Consider the following 27,828-nt stretch of genomic DNA (forward strand, 5'->3'; position numbering starts at 1 on the left):
ATTAGTTACGCTAGTAAAGGTACTTTAATAAAACTCAAAATATAAATTTGTTGAATTAACATAAAAAAAATTAAAAATATTTAAAACGATGTTTATTCGGTCGGTAAAATCTGAGCGTTGAAGACTGGGCATTGGTAAACCTGAGCGTTACGACAACGAGTTGACGCAAATTCCATTAACTTATAATGTAGGTTAAAGTTAGTACATAACATTATTATAAAATCAAAACCTTAATACCCATACCTGCAACTTTAAAACCTTAGTACCCAATTTTGTTATTCTAGGAAAATATCAGGGACTAACTTTGCAATTGTGTCTTGAAAATATATTATGTACATAAAAATCATTTAACTCGTTCCTAGGTTCTTTTTATTAAATTTATAAACGTTTGTATATAATATAACTTGGGGTGAGTTATTTTACAATAATGGCTTATCGTACATTATGTATGTGACCTTCCAGAGCGTTGGATTACAAAACATGTGGTGAGAATTTCGTAAATAAGCCAACCTAGTTCGTGATCAAATTCATCGATTACTTAAACGACAATGGAAATGAAAAACTAAAAACATCAACTGATAACATCGGATCATGGGTTTAGTGCCTAAGTAATAGAGTCAATGTTAACTCAAACTAGATACCGAGTCGGTTTCCTGATCGTGCGTTTGGGCCTGCTCCGAACGACTAGATCAGCACGTTGGATCTTTTCCTGATCCCGAGCAGTAGGAATGAACCTCTTTGGGTTAGGATTCTTGCGGCTTCTTTTACTTTTACTTACAATTATCTCGATCTCAGTATTTTCTTTGGTATGTTCCTCTTTTTCTTTGCTTAGACAGCCTAGGCTGCAGAATACTATACGCCTACCAACAACAGATCATTCATTAAAATAAGTTTTTACATCGAAAATGGAAGGCAAACGGGCAACAAGCTAACCCACTAGCCTTTTTTTAATAACAAAACTAAGGATATTTTACACGTCTGGTTAGTTAATTACTTGTATTCATAGAACGTGTCCAATTCATCAAAGTTCATTTTGCACTTGTATCAATGCGCTAGGATTAACCTTATAATTTTAAATATCGACATGTCTCCTGTAACATAAAAAGAAAACGATTCAGGTTCGTGAGATAACGTGGAAGGGTACTGAATCTTACAGATTCAATTCCTTTGATCGATGTATATCACATGAAAGTGACACTAAAAACCTTTACTTGAAAATGATGGTTTGAACTACTGAAACAAAATTAAAAAATATACATGGGTTTAGATCAAATACAAATGAAATTAACGTGCTAGACGTGATAATCAAGTAAAGTAATTATGTATACAAGTAGAGTAATTATATAATTACATCATAAAGTAATTATCATAGAGTAGTTACATAATTACTCTACTTGATTCTCACATTTAACACGTTAATTTCATTTGTACGTTAACATTTCAACATATACATATATCTTCATTAGATGAATGAAATTTAAAAAAAAATAATTAACATATGAATTGATACCTACAGATGGTATTGAGTATTATTCTCTAATGGAGATAGAGAATTGGATGGTCAGGATGGAACTATGGAAGATGGCATGTATGTTTATACTAGCTTTTGAACTCGTGTATTACACGGGATTTATAAAATAATAAAGATAAAAAGATCCATTATATGAAAGAATTAACAAAATTATAGATAAAAAAATAAAATATATAGTACAAACAATAAGAAATATAGAATCTCAAATTTAAAAATTCGATTTTTTTTATATACAACATTTGTAAAAATTGTTTTGACCAATTACCCATGGATAACTATGATAATGAGATGAGAGATTAAAAAATTAGAAGAGAAATTATAACTCATTTCTCAAAATTGTTTTGTCACATGACCCATGGATATATAGGATGAATAAGATGATAAATTAGAGAATTAGAAATTAAATTATAACCCATTTGGAAAAATTATTTCGACCCATGACCAATGGATAGTTAGGATGAATGAGATGAAAGATTAGAGAATTAAAAAGGAAATTATAACCCATTTGCCAAAATGGTTTTACTCCATAACCTATGGATAGGTAGGATGAATGAGAAGAAAGATTAGGCCAAGAATGAATGTGGGATTGCCACATCATCTCATTATTTTCTTTTATTAGTACAGTTAGATTAGATTAGATTAGATTGTGGGGAAGAACTATAGGGGGGGGGTGTGAACCAAATCATATTATGATATTTACTGTATTAAATATGTATTAATTATTATATATAATAAAAGTTATAGAAGTATAACTAAATAATATAAGAATATATGTTATGATATTAATAAAATATAATAATGTATGTATTTATATGTTGGTTTTATTTTAGAATACTAAACAATTGCGAGAATATAGAAAATGCCTAAATTATTTAAACTGTTAATTAAAAAGGTTTTGTATATGCGTATTACGATAGTGTCTCATATAAACACAAGACATTACATATCTTGCACTACTAATAAGAGAATCAAACCAAAGGCTAAGTTTAGGGCCGTGCATCATGAGAAGGGTGAATCATACGTGTTTAAGAAAATAGGGTGGTGTGTTTTATATTATTAGATTATTAGCAATATCGGTTGACAAGTATTGAAGAAAAAGGTTATGAAAGGTGATCGTTTATTTAGATTTGTTTCATAATGACTATGCGCAATAATCAAAGAATGTTAACTTAGTAAGAACTCATTATAAACCCGTGATTATAACTTAATTACTATATTACGACATGCTGTGTTAGTCATGAGTGAATGGAAGTCGAAGTGGATGCATTTATGAAGTTAGGTTTAATGTCTAGTTCTCTCAGTCTATATTAGTCTACATTTTATGACAACAGATGTCAGTTATAATTTCGTCCTACCGAAAAAAAACACTAACCCTAAAATATTTCAAGTTCCACTTAAAAGAAAGAGTCAAAATCAAACCGTTACCAAACATTATGACCCATAAGCTTCATTATGTTACAAGTTTCCTCTGGAATGATACATACATAATGCTATGATACGTCATCTTCTATGAAACATTACTCTATATTCACATTAACATTAACATTTAATCAAAGATTCACGAACTTTCATCAATAGTGGAAACTAAGATAATCAGGTTGTTATATGGGTCAACTCTCTATTTATTAATCGTGTTATCAATCAAATGTCTTGCATTGTTACTCTGGTGGAAATCATCTAATTGGTTCTAATTTAAACTATCATTCATAACTGAAGAAACACGAAATCCCCCTTGACCTAATTGCTTAGTCCAAGGTGTTGATTAAGTATCTTTCACGATGGGTATAATATTATCCTGCACGAATGAGTAGATTCATCTACAAAACAAAGCAATGTAAGCTCGTTACGAGAAGGAGATGTACAGGGTCCTCTCGTAACCACCATCCGACGTGAGAATCAATATCGATGTAGATACAATATTCTATAGAGAACAATCACAAGTAAGCGTTCAGATGCTTTACCATTTGATGGTATTTTAGTATTTATAGCCGTTGGGGAGGAGAGAGAAGGTATGACCATCTGTCATGTCAGGCAATCCACCAATCAGGGTCCTTGGACGTGTGTTAAGGATAGTTGGTGGATATCATGGCCGTTTGATGTTGACATGTCGTACTATGTAGTACTATTGACTGTGTGTTGTCAATTCCTCATTAGCTGGATGTTCTTTACGATAATTATACCACTTTTTTGCACCATGCTTATGGAGATCTTCGGCACTCCCATTCCCGAGGTGTTAAAGAATGTTTGACACCTAGAGACATAACATCTGGCGCCATGACTTATGCATGATGCATGACATAATAGCCAGCGGAGGTATGTTATTGACTGATGGGTGAGTTTAATACCCTACCTCTACAATAACGTAACTCTTACATATATATATATTAGTCTTGAAAGTAATTATGACTCTTAATTAATATGACATGTTAATTCTTAGACTAAGCGTAGTGAATAATGTCCAAAACACCACTACCATGGGAGCCCTTTTGACACCAAAGACGAAACGTCATCACATCTCTTCTCACTATGTTTGGTCTTATCGGATCATGTCACGCGTTAGATTTACTTTACTATAAATTTTCTTAATTTGTTTTTAAATATTATTTAATTACTAATTTTTTTCTCAAGTAGGCCCACGTAGGCCCAAATGCGAAAGGTGACTAGAAGCTTATTTCACAAGCATGATAATATGAACAACGACCGCAAGGCTATAAATAATAATAATAATCGTGAAAGGTCTTTTCATTTTCAAAATAGGTACGAATTCGTCACTGTTATTATATTCTTAAATTAAACTTACACTGTTATTATTATTATTATTATTATTATTATTATTATTATTATGTTTACTCTTTAATTTATTAGTTGCGTTTCGTTGATTTAGTTATTATTATTATTTTTAGTTCGAATCCGTACTGATTTAGCAGGGGTTTTTTAGGTTAAAGCATTGTTGTTGAGTCATGAGTGTTGTCATTGTTGTTGGCTAGGGTTTAATGACTAAATCGGAGTAATGTGCTTCCTGTTTGTTTGATTGATTGATCGTGTTTATGACGTCATGTTAGTTTGTAGGATTTGAAATTGTGCTTCATCTTGCTTTACAAATGTTATTTTAAAGCAGTTTGATGTATTGAATGCGGTTGTAGACAGTGTTGTAGAACTTGCTGGGCGCTAGTCGGCCGGTGGCGGTGGGAAGTCGGGACTGATTAATCATGTTTAATCGGATTGGAATTTTTGTATGTTATTTTCAGTTTTATATATTTGTATACACACATTTTTGTATGTAATTTTTAGTTTTATACATGTGCACATTTTTTGTAAGTATTTTTCAGTTACACACACACACATTTATATATGCTGTTGATTTGGTCTGATTTGGACCGACTAGACCCGAGTAGGGGCGATTTGGCCGGTTAGCTAAAGATTAGTCAGTCTCCGGCCGATTAGCGAATAATCGCTTACTAGTCCTGATTAAACCAACACTGGTTGTAGATGTTAAATTTTGTTGTAGAATCATTTTATAGTTTGGTAGTTAATGTTGGACATGTATGTTTCCCTTTTTATACTTATTTAAGTATTTGTATCCGTTGTACTTACTTTATGTGAAATTCAGATTGATTGCAGTGGGATATAGTAACTTCATTGAGGAAACAAGTTACATTACTAAACAAAGATGAGTGTGGTCGGATTTGATCTCGGGAACGAAAGTTGTGTTGTGGCAGTTGCAAGGCAAAGGGGAATTGATGTTGTTCTTAATGACGAGTCAAAGCGTGAGACTCCTGCTCTCGTGTGTTTTGGTGACAAACAGCGGTTTCTTGGGACAGCTGGCGCAGCTTCTGGTATGATGAACCCGAAGAATACTATTTCTCAGATCAAGCGGTTAATAGGCCATCCGTTCTCAGACCCTGAGTTGCAACAGGATCTTAAGGTGTTGCCCTTTTCAGTTACTGAGGGGCCCGATGGGTTCCCGTTAATTCATGCTCAGTATCTTGGGGAAACAAAGACGTTTACACCGACACAGGTTATGGGTATGGTGCTTTCAAACATGAAGACGATAGCTGAAAAGAATTTAAACGCATCGGTTGTGGATTGCTGCATTGGGATTCCTGTTTATTTCACTGATCTTCAAAGACGGGCAGTTATGGATGCAGCTACTATAGCCGGGTTGCATCCTTTACAGTTGATGCATGAAACAACTGCAACCGCTTTAGCCTATGGAATATACAAAACCGACTTACCTGAAAATGAGCAGTTAAATGTAGTCTTTGTTGACATTGGACATGCTAGCATGCAGGTATGCATCGCAGGCTTCAAGAAGGGTCAGTTGAAGATACTGGCCCATTCGTTTGACCGGTGCCTTGGAGGGAGGGATTTTGATGAGGTTTTGTTTCAACACTTTGCTAAGAAATTTAAGGAAGAGTACAAGATTGATGTGTTTAAGAATGCAAGGGCATGCCTTAGGCTTCGTGCGGCATGTGAGAAGCTCAAGAAGGTTCTTAGTGCAAATCCAGAGGCACCTATGAATATTGAATGCTTGTTGGATGATAAAGATGTTAGAGGTTTTATTAAAAGAGACGAGTTTGAACAAATTAGTTCACCGATATTGGAGCGTGTGAAGAAACCTCTGGAGAAGGCTCTTTTCGAAGCTCAACTCACAGCTGATAATATTTATGCTGTGGAGGTTGTTGGTTCAGGTTCTAGGGTCCCGGCTGTGATCAAGATTTTGACAGAATTTTTTGGGAAAGAGCCGAGGCGTACCATGAATGCAAGTGAGTGTGTTTCCAAAGGCTGTGCTTTGGAATGTGCCATTCTTAGTCCCACCTTTAAAGTTAGAGAGTTCCAGGTATAATCCACTTGTCTTATTATGCATGTTTTTGTGCTGTCTGAGTGACGTCTGACATCAGATCTCTCGAAATATAAAGAATCTAATATGAACTGTCTTTGCATAGAAGCGTCAAATAAAAAGGTTTTAAATCATGAAAAGTGCACGAAAACTTTGCACCATTAAGAAGGTAAATTAATGACTAAGATGACTTGATCAAATTTAAAAATTAACTAGATGTTAGATATGGATTTGGAATAAATGAATAGACCATCATTGTTAACTTTCTTTTCATTTGAAATATAGTTCCACAATTTTGTTAAATGTAAATAACTATTATATACTATTTTTAAGTTATACCTTAAATTGAGAATTTTATTCCCTTCAATTTGAGTATAGATTTGTGCGTGCCCTTTCTGCATACATATGGGTGAATTCTTTGGAACCCTTAAAAATAGAGAATATGGAAATAAATATATGACTATATCATCATTTAATTTTAATCCACTGGCTAATACAATTTATTAAGCGTCTAGCCAACTTTCTCAAAAAGACTCAACTAAGAAAATTATGTGAAGGTTGTCTTTCAAAATGAAGTATCTTATAAATTTGTACAAATCAAATCAAATAAAATGTCAATTTATGTTTTAAAACCATTTTATGAATTCAATGCGACATTTTATCATCGATGTGGTTACATGTATAGCCAGCTATTTTGAGAAGATTTTGTCTGGATCACATCCCGAATTAGTGATTTGAATATATGTTTTTTGTTCTTAAAGGTGCAAGAAAGCTTTCCTTTCTCAATTGCTTTAACATGGAAAGGATCAGCCCAAGATTCCCAGAATGGGAATTTGGAGAATCAACAAAGCAGTATTATTTTCCCCAAGGGAAATGTAATTCCCGGTGTGAAAACTTTGACTTTCTACAGGACCGGCACATTTCCAGTTGACGTACAGTATGCAGATGTCTGTGAATTGCAGGCACCACCAAAAATCAGTAGTTACATGGTATAAGCTTCTCAAAGACTCAGATTTTAGGTAGTTTTTTGAATGATTTTCATTGCATAAATGATGTGCACTGTGATTTTGCATAGATTGGCCCATTTCAAGCTACAAAAGGTGACCGTGTGAAGGTCAAGGTAAAAGCCCGTTTGAATCTGCATGGGATTGTTTCTGTGGAATCTGCACAGGTAAGTTATCGTTGAGTTTTAGACGTTCAAATTTTGGTTTTGTTGATTATTTGTGTGTAGTAAGACGTTTCTTTAATTCCAGCTTATCGAAGAAGAGGAAGTTGAAGTTCCTGTATCAGAAGAACCATCAAAGATGGATATTGATAACGCTCCAGCTGATGTGGCTTCCACCAATGAAAGTGATGTAAATATGCAGGATGCTCCCGTGACCAATAATGATGCTCAAGAGACAGGCAATCCTGTTCAGATGGAGTCAGATACCAAGGTAAGTTTCTAACGCCTGAACTTCTTTTTAGAATATTAGTGTTTTTTTTATTTGTTTCGCTATGCAGGTGGAAGCTTCAAAGATAAAGGTCAAGAAAACCGACATACCAGTTTCAGAGTTCATGTATGGGGCAATGCTACCTGAAGATGTGGAGAAAGCAGTGGAAAAGGAATTTGAAATGGCGTTGCAGGACCGGCTTATGGAAGAAACAAAGGACAAAAAGAATGCTGTTGAATCATATGTCTATGATATGAGGAACAAGGTAAGTTATCATTACCTTACCAATATTATTAAACATATTCACTTGAAAACCCCGACTCACAATCTCCCCTGTTTTTAAGCTACACGATATATTGCACGAGTTTGTTACGGAACCAGGGAGAGAAACATTTATGGCTAAACTTCAAGAAACAGAAGATTGGTTGTATGAAGATGGTGAAGATGAAACTAAAGGTGTATACATTGCCAAACTCGAAGAGCTAAAAAAGGTTTCCTCTTTTAGCACTTGATCTTTAATGTACACATCTGTTTTCAATATATTTAAATTATACATTTGACACTGTTGAAACAATTGCAGCAAGGTGATCCCATTGAACAACGATACAAGGAGCACTCGGAAAGAGGATCTTTTGTTGATCAACTGTTGAATAGTATAAATTGGTACAGGCAGGCTGCTGTCTCTGGTGATCTGAAGTATGATCACATTGATATGAGTGAAAAACAGAAGGTAACTATATCTCAAAATCCCATTTTTTTTTTAATTAATTTTGTATATTCTCACTCGAGTACCCTCTTTCTAGGTGTTGAATGAGTGCTCAGAAGCAGAAAATTGGTCAAGGAATTCACAGCAGCTTCAAGACACACTTCCAAAGCATACTGAACCTGTTCTTCTATCATCTGATATTATAAAGAAAGCAGAGACGCTCGATGGGTATATATATTCTAAATAGGTCTTGTTATTATTGATAATTTTCATATTTTCTGAAAAATAAAGTTTTATGTTTATATGTACAGGGTCTGTATGCCAATAATGATGAAACCAAAGCCGTCTAGTCCCGAGAAACTGTCCTCGCCTGCATCGGCTCAAGAAGGCGAGCAGTCTTCTCATGAAGAGAATGCCACCAGCCCAAACCCGAGTGCAGAAAACGAGAATTCTGATGAGTCGGCAGCCATGGAGACAGAGAAGCCTTAGTCTGCTGCATAAGGCTCAGTGCCTTTTTAGTTTGGTGGGTAAAGTGAAGGTTTAGGACTATGTATTCGAGGGGTGTTCAACATGCAGTAGTGTTGGGTTTTAAATGAACATGTGCCCATATTCTGCATAAATTTTGTTAAATGAAAACCACCTTTGATTACAATATAAAACTATAATTAACTGGATCCACATGCTGTCAAATTCTTCAATAAAGCATGAGTCCTAACATTAATTTCATCATCATCATCATCTGTTAACACGATAAGACCAATAGAATATATCATGTATCATTTTTTTCAATAACAAAAGTTGGATCAGCATGTTGGATCTCTTCCTGGGATGTTGTGTATGGACCGAAGCAATGAACCTCTTTGGATTAGGATCCTTGCGGGTGCTCCTTTTAATTGTCCGCCTTCTCAGGATTTTCGTTTGCCCTTTACTCGACTTAGACAGTCGTTGCTACAGCCTACAGAAGAACATATACCTGCCAACAACAGATCGCTCGCTTAGTTAATATTAGTGTTTGAAAATTGGTGATATTATCTGGACAGAGTTAGTTGTAATTATAGTCTTGATCAGCCACTTTTCCGATGATCTTCTTGCAACTGAAGCAAGGCATGAATAATATAATTTTAAATGTCGAACAAAGTGAAGTTTGATCGAGCAAAGCGTCAACAGGTGGTGCAGATGGTTGGTTCTGGGTAACAGAAGTCACATTCTCTTCTTTAGTGGCATGAATGGTCGACAAATCGATCTCCTAGAACATAAAAGAAAATGATTCAAGTTAGTGCGATGATCATGTGGAAGTGTAGTGATCAAAGAATATCATTCACGTTCGTTTTATTTTATATAAATTGATGCATTAGGTACGATAGAATGTTTTTAGACTTGGTGCAATGAACATTTGTTCCATCAGTTCTCTTAATTCTTACACAACTCAAATCATAATCAAGTAAGCTCTTTCACAAATTAAATTGTTTAAACACAACAAAATATTCCTTTTACTTAAGGCCCCAAAAAAAATTCGCCTTTGGCCCAAAAAAATTTCCGCCTTCTCGGAGCCGGCCCTGCCCTAGATGAGGAGACGATGAAGTTTTCTCGACGTTCAGAGCTCTCGTGTTTTTTGGCATCGAAAGGTGTTGGTTGTCGCGTACGTAATGTAGGATTCATTTACCTAAATAAGTAAACATTTGGATATAAGTTAATAACCACGTCACTATTGTTTTATGAAAAAAAAAATAGCAGATTTAGAATGAAAAATTATCAAGAAAATGTTGATCATCATCATCATCATCATCATCATCATAACACAAAAATAATAATTGGTGTTTGTCAAGATTGATCGATCACTGATAATATTAATTAATCAACCATGGCTTCTCGACGGAGAATGCTACTCAAGGTCATCATCCTCGGAGACAGCGGGTATATATATTTATAAATATGTTTAGAATATATAAATAGGATCAAACGAAAACAAATAATAATCATCATGCATCATAAATTTATACGAATTTCAGATCATGCATGCATGTTTGAAAAAAAACTTTTATCCATGCATGTGCATGTGATTGAACGATCCTTAATGTTCTAATATAATTTTATTACTCGTGTTGTAGGGTTGGGAAGACGTCATTGATGAACCAGTAATATTTCAAATTATTTGATTTATTTGTTTTTTTGCTATGCGAATGTTACTTTTCCGGATTCTGATTTTGTTGGATTAAATTGCTCGATTAGGTATGTGAATCGTAAGTTTAGCAATCAGTACAAGGCCACCATTGGAGCCGATTTCTTAACGAAAGAAATTCAGTTTGAAGATAGGTTGTTCACTATGCAGGTGACATGAAAATTTATATAGAATTGTTAATACATCATTTTTGTTGCTCCCTATATAATATTTGGTCCCAGTTATGTGTCTAGTGACTTGTCACATATGCTGTATAGTAGGGTGAAAAGTAGTCAAAGAGTCGTTTCGAGTATCATACAGGTTGTATGATATGACGGAAAATGTCATATAGTATGAGAGCCAAATCATAGGAGTTCCTTACTGACGGAGTAATGTGACCATTGATAAAGACATAAAGACCACATAGACTTTTTCACCCTATTATACGGGCTTGTGACATCATACAACCTTAATGATAGAGTGAAAAATGATCAACGACTCGTATGATTTGTTATTGACTAAGAAAGAAATGACTGGTATAACCATCGACAAAAGTCATACGAGCCGTATGAACTTTCCACTCTTATATAGCATCATATGCTTTGTATGATAGGGTAAATATTTTCATATTGCCCATATGATGTGATAAGAAAGTTGGTGTTTATCTTTTTGAGGATGGTGACCGAGCTCGAGCTCGAAATTAAACGAGGCAGTTTAGCTATGCTAGAGCTTGGGATGACTTTGGCTCGGTTACAAAAATGAACCAACTCAGCTCAGTTGTTTCAAATCAAGTTTTTTAGCTAGTTTAGTCGAGCGTTTTGAACAGCCCTAGATGGTGTAATAACAGGACCTGATATTTTTATTTTTTGAATTCAAGATATGGGACACTGCTGGACAAGAGAGATTTCAGAGCCTTGGTGTGGCCTTCTATAGAGGAGCGGACTGTTGTGTTCTTGTATACGATGTAAACGTCATGAAATCATTCGAGAATTTGGGCAATTGGCGTGAAGAATTTCTGATTCAAGTGATTGTTGATTTTACCTTTGTTCTTATTATAATTCTCAATATTTTTCTTGCCATATGTAAAAGCAAGTTTATGGATGTTGCATTGTTGTATATAGGCGAGTCCATCCGATCCTGACAACTTTCCATTTGTTGTACTCGGTAACAAAGTAGATGTTGATGGCGGCAATGGTCGAGTGGTAGGTTACTAGGTTGGCCTTTCTTTTATGTTGGATAATATTATTTCGTACGGCGTTACATGATATGTCCATACGTGTCTGTGCCTTATGATTGTAGGTCTCGAGAAAGAAAGCAAAGGCATGGTGTGCCTCAAAGGGAAATATACCATACTATGAGACTTCTGCAAAAGAAGGAACTAATGTGGAGGCTGCTTTCCAATGTATAGCCACAAATGCACTTAAGAACGAACCCGAGGAAGAAACGTAAGCTCTTTTTAACAACCCATAACATTTCGCAAAATGCTCGGTGAAGTACGAGATGGTAACTTGGTTTGTTGATTATATGGTTATAGGTACTTTCCTGAGACAATTGATGTCGGTAATGAAGGTCACCAACACAGGTCTAGTGGATGTGAATGTTGAACCAATTATTTCTATCGGTTCGTTTAAACTTCTTGACACACGTTTATTCTAGTTAATCCCTTATGGATCTGTGTCTTATTTTGTTGTTAGATAATGAATAATTTATAATGTTGTGTCTAGAATAATTCTTTTGGCAAATGTGTATAGGCAACAACACATTGTTATGACAATGTTCCTGTAATAAGGCTTTTTTTTTTCCTTTTCAGAATCATGTTGGCGATTTAACCAAAAATTTCCTTGATACTGACTAAACCGAACAGCGAACTGAAGTTCCGCAAAGGTTTGGGTTTGATCGGATTAAAACTTAAAAACCGGTCTTAATATGTTACAACTTACAACCCAACGAGTCGGGTCAGATCCAAACCAGGTTCTTTCAAATCGGTTTTAAAATGGGTTTGTTACCGGATTCAATTCCCAACTGAGATTTTGTTGCGCGCCTTTGTGAACACCTTCACGAATAAACCTAAACTAATAATGATGACAAAAACTCATCACAATTTTGTGATACAATTTGAGGTGATATTTAGCAACATTCATTCAGAATATATGTGTACAGGTTTCAATTGCATCCATTAAAAGCCAACAATCCTGCTTGCTGAACACACCCTCGAACACGTGGACCTAACCTTCACCTTAACAAATTAACTTCAACCAAGATGACAGATCATTACCCACCAAAATCTATATTAATGATTATACAAACGAAAAACGTACCCTGCCCCCAACAGAAAGCACACAACCGAAACAAAATTTAAGGCACCGAGCCTTATTCAGCTGCAGCTTCGGGCTTCTCTGTTTCCATAGCCTCAGAATTCTCATCGTTTTCTGCACTTGGGTTCGGGCTTGTGGTATTTTCTGCTTGAGAAGGCTGCCGCCTTCCTGAGTCAGTGCAGGTGAGGATGGTTTCTCGGGAGTAGATGGCTTTGGTGGGGCCGGCTTTGGTTTTGTCATTATTGGCCTACAGACCCTGCACACAAACATAAACGACTTAAGATTTTTAACTTTTAAAAATAAAAAGTTATTGCTTTAAGTTGAATATGTACCTATCAAGTGTGTCTGCTTTCTTTCTAATATCAGATGACAGAAGAACAGGTTCAGCGTGCTTTGGAAGTGTATCTTGAAGTTGCTGGGCATTTCTTAACCAATTTTCTGCTTCTGAGCACTCATTCAAGACCTAGAAAGGGGATAACCGGTAACCGAGTGAGAATAGATTAAAATTTATTAATGTACATACAATCGAAAAAAAGAGATTCTGAGAGTGTTACCTTCTGTTTCTCGCTCAAATCAATATGTTCATACTTCGGGTCACCAGACACCGCCGCCTGCCTGTACCAGTTTATAGTATTCAACAGTGGATCAACAAAAGATCCTCTTTCCGAGTGCTCCTTGTACCGTTGTTCTATGGGATCACCTTGCTGCAATTGTTTCAACAGTGTCAAATGTTAAATTTGAGTATTGAAAGCAGATAGTATACATAAGACATCAAGAGTTAAAAAGCAAACCTTTTTGAGCTCTTCGAGTTTGGCAATGTACACACCTTTAGTTTCATCTTCACCATCTTCATACAACCAATCTTCTGTCTCTTGAAGTTTAGCTATAAATGCTTCTCTCTCTGGTTCCGTGACAAACTCGTGCAATTTATCGTGTAGCTTAAAAGCAAGGGAGAACGTGAGTCGGTTTTTTCAATGTTTCAAGTGTATGTGTTGAATAATATCGAGAAGGTAATGATAACTTACCTTGTTCCTCATATCATAGACATAGGATTCAACAGCATTCTTTTTGTCCTTTGTTTCTTCCATAACACGGTCCTGCAACGCCATTTCAAACTCCTTTTCCACTGCCTTCTGCACATCTTCAGGTATCATTGACCCATACAGCAATTCTGAAACTGGTATGTTGGTTTTTTTGACCTTTTTCTTTGGAACTTCCACCTGCACAGCAAAACAATTTTAAAATATATACACACACACACACACACTAATATTTTGCATCCAGCAAAAAAATTACTAAAAATTATTAGAACAAGTTCATGTTTAAAAATTAACCTTGATCGCCAAAAACTAAAGAGCATCATTACACATCAATTTCATAACAGTCATACGATTAGCAGACGATCAATCATATGTTATTACTGACCTTGGTATCAGTCTCCATCTGAACAGGATTGTCTGCTGTCTCTTGAGCACCATTCTCAGTCACAGGAGCATCCTGCATATTCACATCACTTTCATTGGTAGAAGCCACATCAGCTGGAGCTTTATCAACATCCATCTTTGATGGTTCTTTTGACACTGGAACTTCAACTTCGTCTTCTTCAACAAGCTGGAATGAAACAAAATAAGAAAAATAATCAGAAACGTCTAGGTATGAAATTTACAGCAAAAATGTGATCGTCTAAAACTCAATAATAGCCCACCTGTGCAGACTCCACAGAGACAATTCCATGTAGATTCAAACGAGCTTTAACCTTGACTTTGGCACGGTCACCTTTTGTTGCTTGGAATGGACCAACCTGTGCAAATCACAGTGGACACAAAAACTTAGTCAATGAAGATTATTCAAAAAAATACCTAATACTTAAGTATTTTGAACAGCTTATACCGTGTATGTACTGATTTTTGGCGGTGCCTGCAATTCACTGACATCTGCATACTGTAGGTCAACTGTAAATGTGCTAGTCCTGTAGAAAGTCAAAGCTTTCACACTGGGAATTACATTTCCCTTGGGGAAAACAATACTGCTCTGTTGAGTCTCCACATTTCCACTCTGGGAATCTTGAGGAGATTCTTTCCATGTTAAAGCAATTGAAAGGGAAAGCTTTCTTGAAACTTTAAAAACGAAAGACATTTATTCAAATAAGTCTCTTCATACAAATATAGACTTGAAATCAAAGTCACTATAGAGAAAACTGGATTATACCTTAAACTCTCTAACTTTGAAAGTGGGACTAAGAATAGCACATTCCAAAGCACAGCCTTTAGCAACACACTCACTTGCATTCATGGTGCGCCTCGGCTCTTTCCCAAAGAATTCAGTCAAAATCTTAATTACAGCTGGAACCCTAGAACCTGAACCGACTACCTCCACAGCATATATATTATCAACTGTTAGTTGAGCCTCTGAAAGAGCCTTCTCCAGAGGTTTCTTCACGCGTTCCAATATTGGTGCACTAATTAGTTCAAACTCGTCTCTTTTAATAAAACCTCTAACATCTTTATCATCCAACAAGCACTCGATGTTCATAGGAGCCTCTGGATTTGCACTAAGCACCTTCTTGAGCTTTTCACATGCGGCACGAAGCCTAAGGCACGCCCTTGCATTCTTAAACACATCAATCTTGTACTCTCCCTTAAACTTCTCAGCAAAGTGTTGGAACAAAACCTCATCAAAATCCCTCCCACCGAGGCACCGGTCAAAAGAATGAGCCAGTATCTTCAACTGCCCCTTCTTGAATCCTGCAATGCATACCTGCATGCTAGCATGCCCAATGTCAACAAAAGCGACATTGAGCTGCTTGTTTTCAGGCAAGTAAGTTTTGTATATCCCATAGGCTAAAGCGGTTGCAGTTGTTTCATGCATCAACCGTAAAGGATGCAACCCAGCTATAGTAGCTGCATCCATAACCGCTCGTCTTTGAAGATCAGTGAAATAAACAGGTATCCCAATGCAGCAATCCACGACTGCTGCATTCAAATTTTTTCAGCTCCCTTCATGTTTGAAAATACCATACCCATAACCTATGTCGGGGTAAACGTCTTTGCTTCCCCAAGATACTGAGCATGGATTAATGGGAAACCATCGGGTCCCTCAGTAACAGAAAAGGGTAACGCCTTGAGATCCTGTTGCAACTCAGGATCCGAGAAGGGACGGCCTATTAACCGCTTAATCTGGGAGATTGTATTCTTCGGGTTCATCATACCAGAAGCAGCGCCAGCTGTCCCAAGAAACCGTTGTTTGTCACCAAAACACACGAGAGCAGGAGTCTCACGCTTTGACTCATCATTAAGAACAACATCAATTCCTCTTTGCCTGGCAACTGCCACAACACAACTTTCGTTCCCGAGATCAAATCCGACCACACTCATCTTGGTTGAGTAATGTAACTTGTTTCCTCAATGAAGTTACTTTATCCCACTGAAAATAGTCTGAATTTCACATAAAGTAAGTACAACGGATACAAATATCATGTTAGATTAAATGAGCCCGAACTTGAGAATGGCTCTCTAAAAGCTCGTGAGCTACTCAAGATTGACTCGCTAAAAGCTCGAATCAAGCCAAGATTAAACGAACTCTAGCCGAACTCGAGCCTAAAAACAAGTTTGTTTAGTAAACACCCCTGAGCCCAAACTTCCCATATCAAGCTCAAGGTGGTTCGCGAGCTTATATACTTTTTTTATCTATTATACGGTATACAGTTACATAATTATTATTGTTATATATATAGATATTATGATAAAAATACAGAAATAACATATGCTATGTTATACATAAACATTATACTAAAATATATATATTAAAAAAATAACTAAAAATGTATATAAATTAATTAACTAATAAATAATGACTAAGCCGAGCTCGAGCTTTAAAAGCCACTCATGAGCCAAGCTCTAGGCTTAAAATTAAAAGTCGAAATGAGCCGAGCTCATGATCTCGCGAAGCTCTAGTGAGTTAAACAAGCCAAGCTCAAGCTTAGTCGAGCATAAATCAGCTTGTGTTACACCCCTATAATTTGAAGTTTCTTTAACATAAGGAATGTGTAGGTAGCACATGTTTAATAATAATAATAATAATAATAATACTAATAAAAGATATTCTGTATCACAGTCCAATATTAACTAGTTAAACTGTAAAATGATTCTCTAGCAAAAAAACAAACCGCCTAAAATATATTGATCAAACTGCTATAAAATAATAACTGACATGACGTCACATACACGATCAAACAATATCCTAATTAATTACTCCAATTCATTCATAAACCCTAGCCAACACTCAACTAATTCAGAATATAAAAACTGGATCTATTCTAGTCATCTACAATATATAAATACAAATTTGAAGCAAAATAACAGTAAATAAATCAAGTAATTAAACAGTAAACATCATCATCATCATCATCATAATAATAAGATCGTACCGGAGATCGAGGAGTTTGAAAATGAAATGAAATGAAATGCTCCAAATAATAATAATAATAATAATAATAATAATAATAAGCGGTGGGCTGACTGGACCAGACTAGACTAGATGGGGGCGAGAAGAGAAGAGAGGATTGTTTAGAATATTATTATTATATTCGTAAGTGTTCCAGAAATGACGTTCTAGAAAGATCTTCTGCGTTTGGGCTTATTATGTGGGTTGATGGTTTCGGATTATAGCCCACTACGGCATGTTAGATTTTATTATAAATCTATCTGTGGTCCCGCCACTTGGCCCAATCACGAGCTTGCGGTCGAGCGTCGAGGCGGTAATTCGGCGTGAATTCGGTATGTCTTGGTTACGATATCGGAAATAAAAAAAAACATAAAAGTAAGTATAAAGATAGAGGTGGGCCAATAGGGTGACGTCGGTCGATAAACTCGGGTGTTGGAAAAACCCGGGCGTTTCCATCGTGTTCGTTACAGTTTTAGTCGGCTTTATATACGTTAGCTACGTAATTGAAACCAAAAATAAACTGGTGTTCGATATGTTACCAATTATTAAAACTAAAAAAACATAAAAAAAAACTAATAGACCAATGCAGTGTCGGCACTTGGCCCAATCACGGGCCTGCGGCGCCAACTTTCATATTTACTATATATATAGATAACTTGTCATATCGTAAAATATATTACACTTTTGATTTTTTTTATTTTCGGAAGTTAGAAAAGGTAGGGTACCAAACCCATGTAAGCGCCAAGATGTCCCTTTAGGCGTTGAACATTCCTTGACACCTCGGGAAGCGTGACGCCAAAGATATTCCTAGATATGGTGCAAAAAGGAAGTATCTTACTGAAAAGGACGCCACAGGGTTAGATGTAATTACTCGGACCGAGCGATGCACGGAATGATATAAATTGGGCCAACAAAACAAAAAGGCAGGGCCTGTTTGGTCGAGAATTGACCGAGACTCCACGTATGAACCGCGCTCGCTCGTTGGGCAAAAAGTAAGCAAACGGCGCAACAACAACATCAAAGATGGATGCCACTTACCAAAAGCCTCTTAGAGATCATACTCTCATAGGGTATCTAAACAGCCGCAACCGATTAAGCAACGGGCAAACGTGGACATGACTAGGTACTGTGACTATCACGAGGCGCATGACCATACTACCGATCACTGTACAAACCTCAAAGATGTTATTGAGGAATATGTAAATAATGGTAAGTTGGAACACCTGGTCAAGAACATTCGCGGTGTCGAGAAACGAAACAACGGACATGAAGGCGAGAGATCAGGAAAGAAAATCAAAGATCTCCACGTCAACATGATCCAGGGTGACACTAATGGGAGGAAGCGGCCAGAGGCAGAATATGCGCTATGAAAGGAAGAACAAGTTATCTTCCCGCATGTCAAGGGCGGAGCCAACAAAAAGGCGCCATTAGTCATCAATGTTGTCTTTGGTCACTATCGAACTTCCCACTTCTTCATTGATGCCGGCACAACATCGGATACTATGTACAGACAATGTTTCGGCAATATCTTGAACATATCTTCAAATATCTCTAAGAAACTCCTCTTGTAATTAATCGTGTTCTCCCCCTCGGCCAGTAGATACACGTGAAAATTCGACCGAAAAATAATGTCTCCAAAATTTTAAAACATAATGCCCCCCCCCCCAGCCCACCAATTCAAAGTATCCTAAAAAAATGTCGTTCGAAGAAATTTTTATAAAATACTCTATATTTTTTATCATGTACATACGTTTTCCGTGTGCATGTGGTAAGCAAAAACCATCTCATTGACCAAATAATGTCCTCATTCGCTTACAAGTCTTTCTCATTCGCTAACACTTATCTAATACGCCTAAGCACATATCCATATGCATGGCCATGAAGCGTATGAATACGCCTAAGCACATATCCATATGCATGGCCATGAAGCGTACGAGTATTCATACGCCTGTGCAACGAGCGGATGGGTGTAAATAGGCGAATGTCTTGTAACTTGATTTTTTTTGTTACAAGTAACATTTAAAAGTTATGTTGAATAAACATAAACAGCAAAACAAAACAAATAACCAAAAGGTGAAGTAGTTAGAAGTCATAAAATACAAAACTTAAAACACACCGCAAGAAATACCATACAAAAACCTTTTGGTCCCGGGCCAAAACGAACCAAATCATAAACTTGACTATAGTCCTTCTGTACAAAGATAAAACAATCATCTCTATGTAAACACAATCTTCCAAATAACTAACTTTAAAAATAATAAAAAAAAAATCCTACAAACTGGATTAATTTTTATAGACTTTAATCAATCAATAGGTATTTGATGGATACCCGACTCTAGATCACGAGTTGCCACACTGCTAGATCCAGATGGCTCATCATCATCATCATCATCATCATCATCATCATCATCGTACTCAGTATATACCACCAATAGCAATGCTATGGTAGGGTCTGAGGAGGGTAAGATGTAGACAACATTACCTCTACCCCATAGGGATAGAGAGGCTGCTTCCGATGAGACCCCCGGCTCAATAGTAGTTTTGCATCAAGCCTTGGACATAAGGCACATAGCACTCAATCATCGGGACACCGGCTGATTGGTGCATGTGCCCTTGTCTTTCGGCTATCAACGCCACCACATGATGCCTGATTAACCTTCCCCCACTTTTAACGTTATTTTCACGAGATTAGTAAAATAACGTCAAAATTAGTGCAATTTTACTTTTGCCCACCCGAGAGTTCACACATATATACATTATATGCGTGCACCGCAAGCAGGGCATTAGATCCAGATGGCTGTTGACCCAAATTGCTGGTGGGCGCGCTCCACACGCTAGAGTTGTTTTGGCTTTCAAATGCCATTTTCTGAAACCTTTTTAGCTCTTCTCTGTATTGGGCTGTCTCAAAATCTGAGCTTTCTTGGGAACCGTTTAATCGGCTATGTCCACGTTTCACACACTCGTCTAACTCCTCTAATGATAGGCTTCCTTCTAACGCTCGAGCTATCTGCACTCAGTTTAATAAACTCGTGTTACTCAACTTTGTAAACCAACTTTTATTATATCCGAAAATTTCATCCCCGAAGGGTTGACTTAGATGATTTCAAACTTATTCTGGGACTTGATTATAAGATTGAAAGTCCAAATAAAAAATTCATCATTTTGACCGACCCACATGGATTATTTATGTAGCTTCTTTAAAATTTAGATAAAAGTAAAGCAGATTGAAAGTCGCCTAAAGTACACTTGAAATGCACAAAAACACCATAATTTTTTTATGAAGTTTTTTCTTATAAAAGAAATACAAAACTTATATTGATTTTCGACACACTAAGTATTCGTTAAAATATAATCTTCTTGAAGAAGTTGTTTCAGGTCAACTCAGCATGGCTCATTTCAATTGTACTTAATATTACTTGTTATAACTCATACTCAACCCGCCTTAGCTATTCATTTTGCCACGTCTACCTTTCAAAGGTTGATCACATGGGTGACACATGAAAGGTTAGTAAAAGTACCAGGCTCATAGGTGGCCTTCGTCTTGCATGGTGGCGCACACAAAAAGCAGCACAAGTAATCATCCTAGACATTTCAGTAAGGTCATAATTATTTTGTAATCTTGCATCAACCAATGTGCTAAAATCGCCATCCTCCAACGCTTGAGTCAGCAATGGCCTTGCCTAATACAAGATGTGTGCCATTAGTAATTTTCAGTAACGAAAATAAATAGATAAATAAACAAGTGTTACGTATGTAAAAATCATATTTTCTGGTAGCAAATAAAAACAAAAATAAATATATAAAACAAATGTTATTTGAATATATGTTTTCACTTTGATTTTGTATAGAAATTGATGATTTAAAAGCATCACAAACTAAAAGATTACCAATTGAAAAAAGCAAAAAACTCACCCAGTCCACAATATTATCATCCAAAAATTGAGTTTTATCAATCGGCCGGCGTCCGGTAATCAATTCAAGAAGCATGACACCAAAAGAAAAAACATCTGATTTTTCAGTCAACTTCCCAGTAAGAGCATACTCTGGAGCTAAATAGCTGAGAAAACATGTATTCATTTACTGTTTACATATGAAAATATAATAATATAATTAACCATTCATAATAATTAAAAGAAAAGGGAAAGGATAGATTAGGCATATTAGTTTGTGATTAATACGACATGACAAGCAAAGTGATAGAAAATCTGACCCAAAAGTTCCCATCACACGAGTGGAAACATGAGTATCTGTTTCAGGAGTAAATCGAGCAAGTCCAAAATCTGCAACCTAAATAAAAGAATTTGATTTTTGACATAAGATGATACTTGTTAAAAAATAAGTAGAAAAAATATGAAGAAATCTTAATCTAGTTTAAGGCTTCCACTATATGTGATGCAAGCAATATCTACCTTTGGCTCAAAATCGTTATCAAGAAGTATATTTGTAGACTTGATATCCCGATGAATAATCTTAGGGTGACCTGCAATGTAAAAATAGTTCCAACGGTTACTTATATCTTGAAAGATAAAATAACTAGAGAAAAACAAAAGAATGGTTTCTAACTGAAAACTCACAGTCTTCATGTAAATATGCCAATCCTTTTGCTGATCCTAGAGCAATTTTTATCCTCCTGTCCCAGTTTAAGAGGTCATTTCCATTCCCTGTTATATTAAAGTTTCACACGAAGTGAGTTGTTTATCAAGGTGTATAATAAGAGCAAGGTTCAAATATAAAACATTATTTTACCATTTGATATCTACCAAGTACCAACTATTTATAGATGACTTAAACAAAAATGCCCTGGATGAAGTGTAAATGTGTTATAGACTAGTGTTTAGAGTAAAAATCATTACTTTATCCGTCAAGTCAGGTCATTTTGCCCATTTTATAACCCTTTTCTTTTTGCAAGTTTTTGCCAAAAATTAGCATAAACTAAGCAAAATTTAAACTTAGGTGGCCTAAAATGTTACTTTAAATATTATTCAATTAAAACAAATCTTCAGGTGCATTATTGTTCTATTAAAAATGTTCTTTTACACAAATAAAGGTGTGAATTAGGTTTAAGTTTGCCAAACATGTTATAGATGATGATATGATACTTAATTTCAAGAACACAATTTCACTCACCATGTAAATGGAACTCCAAAGTGTTGTTTGGAACAAACTCATAAACTAACATCCTTTGAAGCCCAGAAGTGCAGTATCCAATCAATGAAACGAGATGCTTATGATTAACACGACCAATGATAGCAACTTCGGCTTGAAATTCACGTTCCCCTTGTCCACTTCCAACTTTCAATTGTTTGATGGCAACTATTTCCCCATTTGGAAGGATTCCTTTATGAACATACCCAAAGCCACCTTGACCGAGAAGATTGGCTTCCGAGAAACCATCTGCTGCCTTTCCTAAATCTTCATATGTGAATATGGTCTTGCTGTTTCCATGACCCGTATTAGTTGGATGGGGTATTTCAGACCCAGTACTGCTTGTTGAATGGTGTCGAGGGGGGGCTGAAGAGCCTAATGAAGATGACTGAAATTTAGATAGTGAACTAGTAAAATTTGGGGGCATTCCTTTCTTATTTTCCTTCGATGGAGGGGCATTCTGTTGCCATTTTTTAGGTGCACCGCCAAGGCCATCTACACAATTCATAGCCACAAAAATAGATACGTTTAATAATGTAACTTAAGATCACAAATTGCAATATGATACTTTAACTTAAGCCAGTAGGTGCAGGAAAATGAAAACTAATTATTACAATCCAAACATAAACAACTATGACAGAAGACACTGACAAGTTACAAATAAGTAATTACAGTAAAATTTGAGGTTAATAATCGTAGTCCCATCATGGGATTTCCATAAATCTCTAGGAGAGAATTTTATATATATCCACAGAAGCTCATTTTTTTGCTACAAAGACCATCGTAATGATTTTTTTTCTACAAAGACCGTCAAAATGTATCTTCTTGGATGTATAGTAACAACAGAATACTAATTTCAACTATGTGTCCATGTATGAATGTAAACGATTAAAGTTACTTGAGCTGATGAGTATAATGGTTATCATTTGTGAACCAAGAAGAAACATGATATGTACCAGAAAACAAAAGCTTGATTTTATTAATAAAGTAACATAGTTGGCCCGCTTCAAGAGGGGGCTTAACCGCCTAAGCTCCAATACAAGAACGCTTTATAATAATCAAAATAAACAAGACATTGACAAAGAAAAAGATATGACCTGGGCCTATTTATTCTAAATAAGTGCTGGAAACTCCCGCACTATTTTAGCCCGTGACTTTGACTCCCCAAATCTAGCCCTTGACTTTGACTCTCCTATGGATATTTATCAAAACAATAATTGGTTAGTTCAAGTACAGTAAGATTAACCCTAGGAAACTATCATGTGTGTTGATCTCTTAACGTTACATATGGATAAGATTGATTGAGAGATTTATGCTTAGGGAGGGGCAATGCTGCTAGTTTTAAGGTATTTAATGACCCGCAACATAAAACAGATACAATGATTTTTGGTGAGAATGCTACTAGTAGAGTTTCTAATGAAAAATAGGGTTATTGAGGATCAGTTTTGGGCAATCGAAGACGAGGATTGCAAGATGTTGACCACAACATGGATACACAGAAAAGTTAGCCATCAGTGCTGAAAATCAATTGTACATTCAGCCATTCAGGCCTAGTTCAATTAAAATCTAGGTATCCTCAATGTACATATGAAGTATGAACATAACTTTCCAATCTCACTTCATTAAACACTACCCTGTTGTTCCCACTATAGAAGTCTGCTTTCTGAAATGTACAATGACCAAGTATACAGTCAAGAATAATAATAATAATACAACTAAAAACATTTCTTTACACTAGATAGAATTCCATAAATACTTCAAATAAATGTGCAATCACTAAGGTTACAGTTAAAAAAAACATAGCATCCGGTACACTGTTTTAACAGTAAATGTGATCCATATCTACTTGAAGATAGGGGTGTGCACGAAACCGAAAAAACCGATTTGAAACAAAAAAAAAACGAATTAGAAACCGAGGGTTCTGTTTTGATTTAAAGTATAAAACCAGAATATTGGTTTTGGTTCGGTTTTGTGTTTTGTGAAAAACCAAACAGAAAAAACCGATTTTGAATCGTTTATGTTTTATACACTTGGATATTTGTAATATTTTTAACATTAATCGGTTATGTTTTGTAAATTTTTATGAGATTAAATCATTTTAAATGTAAGTATCTTTTATTAGCTCTTAATAGTCTAGATCGAAATGCACAATATTATATTAATTATTATTATTATTTTAATACTAGGCCCGATTAGCAAAACTGAAAAAACAGAATCCAAAACCAAATTGAACCCGAAAACCGGAAAAAAAACGATTTTGAGAAAAATAAAAACAGAAACTTTGGTTATTGGTTCGGTTTTAGCCCAAAAACGCACCACGCATGCCCCTACTTGAAGCTGCTACCACTGGCATTCTCACTTGTTACGGTCTAAATACATCATATGAATTGTCAGTCAAATATATCAGTTATATAAACTTCAGATTTATATTATCATATATAGCCGAACCGAAAAAAACAATTTTGAATCATTTATGTTTTATACTCTTCATTTATGCTTTATACTCTTGGATATTTGATTTATTTTATAACGTTAATCGGTTATGTTTTGCAAATTGTATGAGATTAAATCATTTTAAATGTATCTTTTATCAACTCTTAATAGTCTAGATCAAATATACAATATTATATATTTTATTATTATTTAAATACTAGGCCCGTTTAGCAAAACCGAAAAAACCAAATCCATAACCGAATTGAACTCGAAAACTGGAAAAAAAAATGGTTTTGAGAAAAGAAAAAACAGAAACTTTGGTTATTGGTTCGGTTTTAGCCGGAAACCGCACACAGACACCCCTTACTTAAAGCTGCTACCACTGGCATTCTCAGTCAAAATAAATCATATGAATTGTCAGTCAAATATATCATCAATTATATAAACTTCAGATTTATATTATCATATCATATATATAGCATAAATAAGACCAGAAAATTTCCAGAATTAACTTAATTAATTTAATTTACAAAATTAAGAAAACCCAAACCTTGAAACCCTAGGTGATGATCCAGACGACGGCGTCTCTTCCGCCTCTTATACCAGACAACAAACACAGCAACAAACACCAGCACAATCGCACCACCAATGCCGATTCCAACTCCAAGCGTAACCAATGTAGTAGACTTATTATTATTATTATTATTAGATCCATTTTGATCCGATGAATTAGGTTCAGAGCCAGTTGCATTTACCGGAGGAGGAAATAGGGGAAAGGATGAAGGCGGAGATGTAGGGTCGATTATTGACGGCTGGAGTGGAGCAGGCGGAGAATATTCCGGCGGCGGAGTAATGAAACCTAATTTAGTTAGTTAATTGTTATTATTGGAGAGAGTAAAGTGTATATGATATGATGAAGAAAGAAAGATGACGGTGTGTGTAATAATAATAGTAATAATAAGTGGTGTGGATGCTCAAGGCATGAGAAGAAAGAAATAAAGAAAGAGGCTAAACGACATCACATCAAATTCTATTCTAGTCAGACGTATTATGTGGGAATCTGTGACGTCTATAGCTTGACCATCATTTTTTTATTATTATTTCTTTATATTTTATTCGTAAACAGAACACAACACGCTAAATGTGTTACATACTTGCATATTCTAATGCTATCTTATGTTGCCACATGAACTCAATCAGTATCAATTTAATTTGTTATAATAAATTTAAAAGTCTAAAAGGTTTTATTGTAAAAGTCTTAAATTTTTGTAATCAAAGTTGAAAGAGCAAATTTCTAAAGCTAAAAGTATTGTGACAAATATCAAAAGAAGGTATATTGGTTTTTATTAATCTTAATTATCGTCTTTTGTTCATTGTCGGTCCCAACTAACGAGTTGGTTGTTGGTTGTCTCAATCTTTAACGTATTTGTTTCTAACGGTTCGAGACTAACAGAGCCCTAACGCCGTTAATTGTATGTCGCCGAAAAACGTTTTTAGCCAGATAACTAACATTTTTTTCTCGAAAACTCAACATTTCCATCCCAAACATCTTGGTAACTTTATATTGGACCTTTGGGAACATTTTTATAGTAAAAGCCCTAATTACTAAGGTCGCCAAAACCCTAGAACCATTGTCGGAATCGGTTGGTGATGCTCAAGTGGTGGTGAGTCAATTGTTGATGCTGGTAGTGTTCAGGTGATGTTTTCCAGCAAAAAAATTTGACTTTTTCGGGCAAAAACGTTTTTCCGGCGACCTGTAACTAATGACGTTAGGGTTCCGTTAGTCGCAGATCGTTATGAATAAATACATTAAAGTTTGAGATCGTAAACAGTCAATTCATTAATTGGGACATACAGTGACCAAAAGACAATAGTTAGAATTAATAAAAACTAATATACGTTTTTTACTATCATTAAATATGAATATTTTTTTTAATGAATGATGAATATGTACATTTATTATTATATTGATATTGTGGTTTATTTATCACCAAATGGTAATTGGGATGTTGTTCACACTCATATTATCATGGTAATTGGGATAAAGTTAAGGGGTGAAAAGATAAACTACATAAAATGGTAATTGGGATAATTGGGATACTGTTCACACTCATATTATCATATGATCGTATAACGTTTTCGTCATGTTATATTGGCTATATAACTTTATAAGAATTGTTTGGTATGGCATTAATGTATATACGAGCTCATATAACTTTATTGAAAACTAAAGGATATGAAAGTTGTGGTATTATGTGTTATGTCATACGTTATACGAGTTATATGATATAAAAGTTTGGTTTATAAACATACAATGTAATAGGTTGTAGCTTGCAAAAGTAATGTGAATCGTATGAGCTTATACCTTTTTACATATATGGAAGGTTATATGTCACCCATATGATATTGTAATCAAATTATTTTAATAATGATGTTCCATTGATGTTGTTTAAAGGTTTCACTAATTAAAATTAAAGTAGCTATTATACTTAACTACTATGTATTGATAGTTCTTAATAGTTATTTGTTATTAAACTCTTAATTAACAAACTTACAATAAAACAGTCATTTATTCGGATGGCCGTTAAAAGCTCATGCTAAGCACTCACATGTGGAACGCATAATATGGCTTTTGCATCTTTCTTTACACACACTTTTAACCACGTTCTCTTCACAAACACCAATACACAAATGTAATTAACAATTGAATTGTTTCTTGAGCCTCTGTTGTGGGCCTAATTCAACTTGTTTAAATCCTAAAAACTTTTATATGTTTAGCCCATCAGTAGTTGGTAGATTGCCATTGCCCCAAAATAAAATATTG

General features: G+C 35.4%; 2 protein-coding genes and 2 pseudogenes across 4 annotated transcripts; 2 read left to right on the forward strand and 2 right to left on the reverse strand.

Moving 5' to 3' along the window:
- The first annotated feature begins 4,886 nt into the window (after positions 1–4,886).
- LOC143587999 (heat shock 70 kDa protein 15-like) lies at positions 4,887–9,065 on the forward strand (annotated as a pseudogene). Its single transcript, XR_013145013.1, has 8 exons — positions 4,887–6,371; positions 7,133–7,360; positions 7,447–7,542; positions 7,625–7,807; positions 7,875–8,069; positions 8,149–8,295; positions 8,385–8,738; positions 8,822–9,065. The product of XR_013145013.1 is annotated as a heat shock 70 kDa protein 15-like (transcript).
- Positions 9,066–10,371: 1,306 nt separating this feature from the next.
- On the forward strand, positions 10,372–12,272 carry LOC143586778 (ras-related protein Rab7-like). Its single transcript, XM_077068258.1, has 7 exons — positions 10,372–10,424; positions 10,619–10,645; positions 10,740–10,839; positions 11,546–11,692; positions 11,790–11,870; positions 11,968–12,113; positions 12,203–12,272. The coding sequence occupies exons 1-7, from the start codon at positions 10,372–10,374 to the stop codon at positions 12,270–12,272; spliced, it is 624 nt and encodes a 207-aa protein (XP_076924373.1).
- Positions 12,273–12,770: 498 nt separating this feature from the next.
- On the reverse strand, positions 12,771–16,612 carry LOC143587989 (heat shock 70 kDa protein 15-like; annotated as a pseudogene). Its single transcript, XR_013145008.1, has 9 exons — positions 15,176–16,612; positions 14,874–15,085; positions 14,689–14,784; positions 14,409–14,594; positions 14,009–14,203; positions 13,775–13,921; positions 13,538–13,687; positions 13,316–13,446; positions 12,771–13,239 (listed from the first exon to the last, which is right to left on the reverse strand). The product of XR_013145008.1 is annotated as a heat shock 70 kDa protein 15-like (transcript).
- Positions 16,613–20,145: 3,533 nt separating this feature from the next.
- On the reverse strand, positions 20,146–26,516 carry LOC143586790 (proline-rich receptor-like protein kinase PERK15). Its single transcript, XM_077068264.1, has 9 exons — positions 26,456–26,516; positions 25,555–25,863; positions 22,554–23,066; positions 22,001–22,087; positions 21,836–21,906; positions 21,637–21,713; positions 21,339–21,483; positions 20,945–21,106; positions 20,146–20,433 (listed from the first exon to the last, which is right to left on the reverse strand). Exons 1-9 carry the CDS (start codon positions 26,514–26,516, stop codon positions 20,146–20,148), a joined length of 1,713 nt encoding a protein of 570 aa, XP_076924379.1.
- Positions 26,517–27,828: the final 1,312 nt, after the last annotated feature.

This window comes from Bidens hawaiensis, unplaced genomic scaffold (genome assembly GCF_021521415.1).
Source record: "Bidens hawaiensis isolate Kalapana, Puna unplaced genomic scaffold, B.hawaiensis_p1.1 tig00001575_1, whole genome shotgun sequence".
Taxonomy (NCBI): domain Eukaryota; kingdom Viridiplantae; phylum Streptophyta; class Magnoliopsida; order Asterales; family Asteraceae; genus Bidens; species Bidens hawaiensis.

What these genes read in the sequence shown, in the direction of transcription:
- LOC143586778 (XM_077068258.1), top strand. Translation starts at nt 10,372, where the DNA reads ATGGCTTCTCGACGGAGAATGCTACTCAAGGTCATCATCCTCGGAGAC. An exon ending in GTGAAGAATTTCTGATTCAA is followed by an intron (nt 11,693 to 11,789) that starts GTGATTGTTGAT and finishes TGTTGTATATAG; the next exon opens with GCGAGTCCATCCGATCCTGA. An exon ending in AACGAACCCGAGGAAGAAAC is followed by an intron (nt 12,114 to 12,202) that starts GTAAGCTCTTTT and finishes ATATGGTTATAG; the next exon opens with GTACTTTCCTGAGACAATTG.
- LOC143586790 (XM_077068264.1), bottom strand. Translation starts at nt 26,516, where the DNA reads ATGTTAGTTATCTGGCTAAAAACGTTTTTCGGCGACATACAATTAACG. An exon ending in TTTGGAGTTCCATTTACATG is followed by an intron (nt 22,088 to 22,553) that starts GTGAGTGAAATT and finishes TTAATATAACAG; the next exon opens with GGAATGGAAATGACCTCTTA. An exon ending in CGTGTGATGGGAACTTTTGG is followed by an intron (nt 21,484 to 21,636) that starts GTCAGATTTTCT and finishes ATGTTTTCTCAG; the next exon opens with CTATTTAGCTCCAGAGTATG.